Raw genomic sequence first — 6,458 nt, forward strand, 5'->3', positions numbered from 1 at the left:
ATGATTTACAATGGTTGCTTTTCAGATTGTACAAAATATAATATAGTATCTGTATTTTAAGAAATTAATGACTTTCTTGAATATTTGTACTATCATGTTCTTTATTTTAGAACATGGAGTTGGTCTAGGGATTGGAGTCTGTTATCTGATGCTGGAGAACTTTGTTCCTGGTATCTACATCCACAGCTTAGCTCTTGGCTCCATTGCCAAGATTGATGGAAGGCTCAGGTAAGCTGTTTTGTTTTGTACTTTAGGGCCAACCTGCTGCTATTTGCTATCCTCACACCTGTTCTCTGTGAGTGCAGTCGTGGAGATCAGATTCTGGAGGTGGACTCTATCAGTCTTCGTCATGCTGCACTTAGTGAGGCTTACGCTATTCTCAGTGAATGTGGACCTGGTCCAGTCAGTCTCATTATAAGCCGACATCCAGACTCCAAGGTCAGATAATCCCAAACTACTGACAGGCTCAGAATTTTGATTTAACATGCGTTTATTCTTCATGAGTACAGTGGCATTTGATAAAATAAATACATATTGTGGACACATCTCAACAGCAAAATGGTTCTGTATATTCTGCCAGGTTGTCTGTAACCTTACTGTCATACTGTTATGATACACACATGATTCAGGACTGTTTGTATGACAGCAAGTAAATGTGACTTATTTCAGTGATAAACAGTGATAAGTTGTCTTAACTTTGTATCCACACCTGACAGATCTCATAAAGTGAGATTTAATAAGGAGAAATACAGCATTGGTTTAGCATTGTTACTGAACCAACGATGATACAGAGTGATGTTCTGTGTCTGTGTCGGGTTGCAGGTATCAGAGCAAGAAATGGATAAAATTATTGCTCAGTCAACCAATAAGGACAATGTGTTCAGAAACAGACCCTCCTCTCATTGCCAAGGTATGATTTTCACCTACAGTTATGTTTTACTCTCTCATTTTACAGTTTTTTGAAATGTTATAATTTATTAAAGTACAACATTTATTTTAACTACTCTGACCCTAACCTGAAGGTCAGTCTTGTAAGAGCAGTCGGGCAGATATAAAGTCCAATGAGGAGGACAGCCCCTCTGCTCTCAGCTGGACCATGAAGAGGTTCCTTGAGCCTGTCAGCAGAGTAAGTGTTGATTCAGGATTTCAGTTCTCCTTGAGTCTCACATTTGAAACACTGCTTTTAGTTGAATCAATAACTAAAGATTGATTCAACTAAAGACAACTGTGAGCACATCACAGTTTATGATGTGCTCTGTAATCTTTCTTAAACGCCTGCGTGTTTTACTCACAATTAAATCCTCATGGCCTCTGAATGCACATGTGGTGTTAACCATAGTGTTTTGCATGGCAGCTACTTTTTGATGTATATCAGTGATCCTGCGGACCGGAGGAAGCGGGGAGGGGGACTACATTGCACAATTTTCAATTCTTTGCCTCGATTTTTCCCATATGACAATCTTAGAACGTTCTGAGTTCTAAGATTTTCTCTTGCAATAATCGTAACTGATCATCCTGTAGTGTGAGGTGTGTCACGGCTGATCTGGTTCAGTAGAACGTTGGGACCGATGTAAGATCGAGCATATCCAACATGTTGGGATGTTTCTTGACCCGATTATCACAGCGTGTGGGATTTTCTGACTGGGAGCGAAAACACAGCCTGTTGAATGTGACAGGTAGCTGACATCGTGCAATTTACAGCCTGGTTTAGTGCAGCAAATAGAGCAGCTGCTCCCGAAGTCTTTTATCCAATGCCTTTTCTTTTTATGTCTTTCATCGCTTAAAATTAGTCCAAAAACTATCACTATTGCTTCTAGATTAGCGGTTCTCAACGTGGGCGGTACCGCCCCCCAGGGGGCATTCAGAGGACGGCAGGGGGTGCTGGCGGACATTTTTACAAAAGGGGGGCGCTGGGATTCCTTTGGGGGGCGTTTGGTCGAAGGTAAATTTTACACCTTAAATCCACAACAATACCAGTTTAGACTTTGAGCAAYTTGGTAAAACTGTMTTGTGTAACATTAAATCATGCTTGGCTGCAACTGTATCGATGGCAGCTCTTCTTCTATTCAGTGTTTGTAGCTTTATGGCGCAGCTCCGCTCCGCATCAGTTCAGCGTTACACCGGCTGATGACGCTGCTGTGATTCACTTTGTCTGGTATTTATGTAGGCTACATATGTTTTGGCAGTTCTGTGATCATGTCAAAGCAGCAATTTATATTAAAAAGTTTTTTATTTCCGTTTGAAAGCTGCCCGATACCATGGAAGGACAACAGAAAATCGCTCTTATAAACATGTAATTACTAAAATCACGACTTTTTATCCCTCTGAAAAATGAACCCATTTAAATAAAGAAATCCCTCCATGGGTGATACCTCGATAGAGAGCTTTCATTTTATAGCGTTAACACAGTGCTGTAAGTGGTCCGGTATGAAACAGGGGTGATAGAACAACACAGCACTTTTAAATTTCAATAATCAGAATGCAGAAATTGTTTCCGTTGTTTTAAAAGGTTTATGTCAGTCTGCATTTCCCCCATCAATGTTTCCCGACCGCCCTGCACCTTAGGGAGTTAAAAAAAAACTAACAAAAATACCCGCTGCGCATTGCGCAAAACTCTGAAACATGAGAAGCGGGCAAAACGGAGCGCTCCGTTCTTCGCTCCGTTTTGTCTACTTCATCTATAGATGTGAATTATGGCATAAAAACAGAGAATCCGATGCTGAACAGTGACAAATCAACACATGATGTGAAACACATGACGATTAGGAGGCGCAGCAGGTGATGAGTGAAAATTACTGATGGTCAATAAACGATAAAATAAATCTAGCAACAGGAAAGAAACTAAAGTGAACATAGCAATAAACCAAGAGAGGATAATACTAATCAAATGAAACTAAATGGAAATGAATGAAGAACAAAATGCAAGAATAAACTAAGAAACTAAAGTAAATACAGAGGAATAAACTGGTATGGCAAGACCTTTCGAGCAATAATTAATACAGAGGACTGTATGGCGAGAATAAACAGACGCTATTTCAGATAAAAGGCAAAATAATATTGTTCAAGTGCTATGGGCAGGGGCGCAACTACGCATTATTCAGGTGGATGCGAAAACATAAATCGCCCCCCCCCCCCACGAAGACATAACATACGCAAAACTCGCTACATTTACCCCGTTTTGTGCGCGAGGTGAAGGAGCTTAAGGCGCGCTGAAGTGTACGGGAAAACATAATTGGTGCGCCGATTCAAAACATCTACAATAATGATAGTAACATTAATGATAAAATAATTATCAGTGCAAAGTAGCCTACAAATTCTTTGGTGGGGGAAGGTGAGGGACCTGGATAAAGGCTAGGGGGGCGCTGGCCCAAAAAAGGTTGAGAAACACTGCTTTAAAATAAGATACAGATGCACCAAAATATGAACATTTTATTTTCATGAAACTTTTAACTCTCGATAATGACAAATTTATGGGAGCTCTGAGCTTGTTTCTCTGCAATGAGACGGTCCCATCTGGGACTGATGGAAGACAATGACACCCGAAGTGTTGCTTATGCACAGGGTGCACAGCAATTATTTGCTTCCAAGCAAGTAATTGCTTGGAAGCTGTGAATCTGAACCAACATTCCTTTTATGTTCCTCTTTGTTTAATGTTTCTAATGCTGATGTAGGGATCCCTGAGCTCTGAGACAGAACTATCCAAGTACTTCCCTCATGAGGTTCCTGACCACTCAGTCACATCTGGGTCTGTTCTGAAGAGCTCAAACAGTGGTCAAGGGCTACACCAGCTGAGCGGCAGAGCCTCAGCATGTGGCCCACTACAACCACAAGGTAAGAACATATCAGTTTGATTCAGTTCAGTTTTACATAGTTTTATATAACATCAATTCACTACAAATGTTGCAAGTTTACTTTTAAAAGGACTTAGGACTTAAATTTGAAGGGTGCAAAAAGGATTAGTTAAAATTCAGCCACACTGCAGTGATTGGTGAAAAAAAAAAGAAATACAGAAAACACTAAGCTGATTGGTGAAACATGGAAAACTTGTGATTGCTGGTGAAAATTGCAAGTTTGTGCAAATTTTGCAAATGATTAGTGAATTTGCATTAATCGCCACATTGTAACTTCCTGAAAGGACTGTAAAATGCCTTAAGAGTTTATTGTGTTGTTCTCAGCATGCAGCACCTCTGTGGCAGATGTTAACCGCAGCCCTGGATGCATAACATCACACGACAAGACTTCTGTCCCTTTCCATCAGCATACAGAGCCCCTTTGCCATGCCCTCGCTGCCTCCAGTACCACCTCAATGCGGAGCCCACTTCTCCACCAACGAAAGGTCATATACGCAGAGGATGAGTTCAGTGATGATGAGGCATCAGATAAAGCTGAAAACACTGAACCACTGACCCAGCAACAAAAACCCACACCTCCACACTTACCACAGATGCTATCTAACGCTATACCTAGTGGAGAAGAGATGGCTACAAGGCTGACGCCCAGACAGCTCTTTGAAAGGGAAGATTTCAGAGGTTTACACACTGTTATCTTAAAGAGAAAAGAAGAAAAGATGTTTGGGCTGGACCTGGAGATTATGTCATCCCCTCTGAGAGTTATGATTGCTGGTTTAAAGCCTGACCATGCTGCTGAATGGGTACGTGTGAATGAACATCAATTTATTTCAGTAATGTACCAAAAATCATTAGATTTTAGAGTGAAGCATTCTTATTTATCTTCTAGGACTGTGAAACTAAACTCTGCCCTGGTGATGAGATTGTGAAAATTGGAGGTAAACCAGTTAACTCTTCAAGCTACCAGGAAATCTGTGAACTAATGCACCATCTTCCAGTGATGCTGTCTGTGGAGGTGAGGCGAGCAACTTCAGGTAAGACCAACACAACGAATGGTGATCCTCAACAAGTGGGTTTWAAAAAGAGCTAAGTTATGGCCCATTTTTTTCAGCTCATTTAGCAGCTCAGAGGAGATGTCCCTACCTGGGCGTTATTTTGTCAAGCAGCCAACATGCTGCAATTAACTTGGGTTAATTTCTAAATTAGTGGTAAACAGTTATTTACCACTGATTGTTGAACAGAAAGAAAAGGGGGCTGCAGTTTGAAACCATTTTGTTTGTAACTTTTATACCTGAAATCAAATCCACACAGTAATGTACATTGATGTTCTGGCTCAGTGGCTTCTACACTCATTACTAAGATGCATTTCTTCCTGAAGAAGCTGGACCACAAGAGAAACATTCTGCTGAGTTTAAAAACCGCATTAAGGGGGCTTTTCAAGATGGCGACATAGCATGTGGTTGACTTTGTTGAGCTGCGCACCATATAGTTTATATCTGAGCAGAATACCACCCTTTTCAAAGCACTTTGAATTGCCTTGCTGCTGAAAAGGTGCTATATAAATAAAATTACCTTACCTTACCCTCTTACTAAGACTTCTCAACTAAATGTAGTAATACGAACACTGATAAATGTTCTTCCGACTCACTCCAGCACAATGCCGCCGAAAATCCTAAAGAAAACCAACAAGACCTGTGAAGTAGAGTCTCAACTGGCTGGCACAGGTAACATGGCTATTATGGAACTAGCTGCTGAGCTGCCAGAGGCTGGTGGGGTCATCACACTCGATCCTGCTCTTTGCTTAGTGGAACATTTCATCTTTTATCTCCCAGAAAGTGTACATTCTGACTGAAATGCCTAAGAGCCAGGCCACGAAGATAAAGGAGCTAGTCTGACGAACTACAGGTGCAGAGGACAGGATTGCAGCTCAGGAGCCTGTACCGGGACGGGTGGCAACCCTACTCTCTCTACTTTTAAGGCAATATTATGCGAGTAAAAACGGCAAATTTGTTATCTTCCCTGGATTCCAGGCTTTTCTTCTCTTGATGGTGCCATAACTGGAGCTAATGCCATTGACTTAATGATATTACATCATACATCTGAAAATGGATAGGGTACTTTGTTAAACAACATTACATCAGGATTATAATTCTTTTTTATTCTTTGCAATTTGAACAAAAATAGTAAAAGATTATCCTCCCAGTGGGACGTGCCCGGACCACCTCACCAGGGAGGCGTCCAGGAGGCATCCTGACCAGATGCTCAAGCCACCTCAACTGGCTCCTCTCGACGTGGAGGAGCAGCGRCTCTACTCTGAGTCCCTCCCAKATGACCGAGCTTCTCACCCTGTCTCTAAGGGAGAGCCCAGCCACCCTGCGGAGGAAACCCATTTTGGCCGCTTGTATCCGTGATCTCATTCTTTTGGTCATGACCCAAAGCTCAGGACCACAGATGAGGGTGGGAACGTAGATCAACCGGTAAATCGAGACCTTTGCTTTTTGACTCAGCTCTCTCTTCACCACGACGGACCGGTACAGACCGGTACATTGGGGCAGACGCTGCCCCAATCCGCCTGTCGATCTCCCGTTCCCTTCTTCCCTCAATCGTGAA

The 6,458-nt window shown here is 42.0% G+C and overlaps 2 protein-coding genes across 18 annotated transcripts in view; one reads left to right on the top strand and one right to left on the bottom strand.

Moving 5' to 3' along the window:
- zbtb26 (zinc finger and BTB domain containing 26) overlaps positions 1 to 6,458 on the bottom strand; it is a 1,115,122-nt gene that overhangs the window by 1,043,456 nt on the left and 65,208 nt on the right. The gene's annotated exons all lie outside the window — the stretch shown is intronic.
- The window catches only part of pdzd2 (PDZ domain containing 2), a 192,590-nt gene that overhangs the window by 128,594 nt on the left and 57,538 nt on the right, over positions 1 to 6,458 (top strand). For all 17 annotated transcript variants that reach the window (XM_017306570.1, XM_017306566.1, XM_008417432.2 and 14 more), the window contains 7 exons: positions 111 to 228; positions 306 to 438; positions 823 to 910; positions 1,023 to 1,126; positions 3,672 to 3,831; positions 4,176 to 4,651; positions 4,738 to 4,882. In XM_017306570.1, coding sequence (XP_017162059.1) covers positions 111 to 228; positions 306 to 438; positions 823 to 910; positions 1,023 to 1,126; positions 3,672 to 3,831; positions 4,176 to 4,651; positions 4,738 to 4,882 — 1,224 coding nt within the window. The remainder of the gene's footprint in view (positions 1 to 110; positions 229 to 305; positions 439 to 822; positions 911 to 1,022; positions 1,127 to 3,671; positions 3,832 to 4,175; positions 4,652 to 4,737; positions 4,883 to 6,458) is intronic.

This window comes from Poecilia reticulata, linkage group LG9 (assembly GCF_000633615.1).
Source record: "Poecilia reticulata strain Guanapo linkage group LG9, Guppy_female_1.0+MT, whole genome shotgun sequence".
NCBI classification, from domain to species: Eukaryota; Metazoa; Chordata; class Actinopteri; order Cyprinodontiformes; family Poeciliidae; genus Poecilia; species Poecilia reticulata.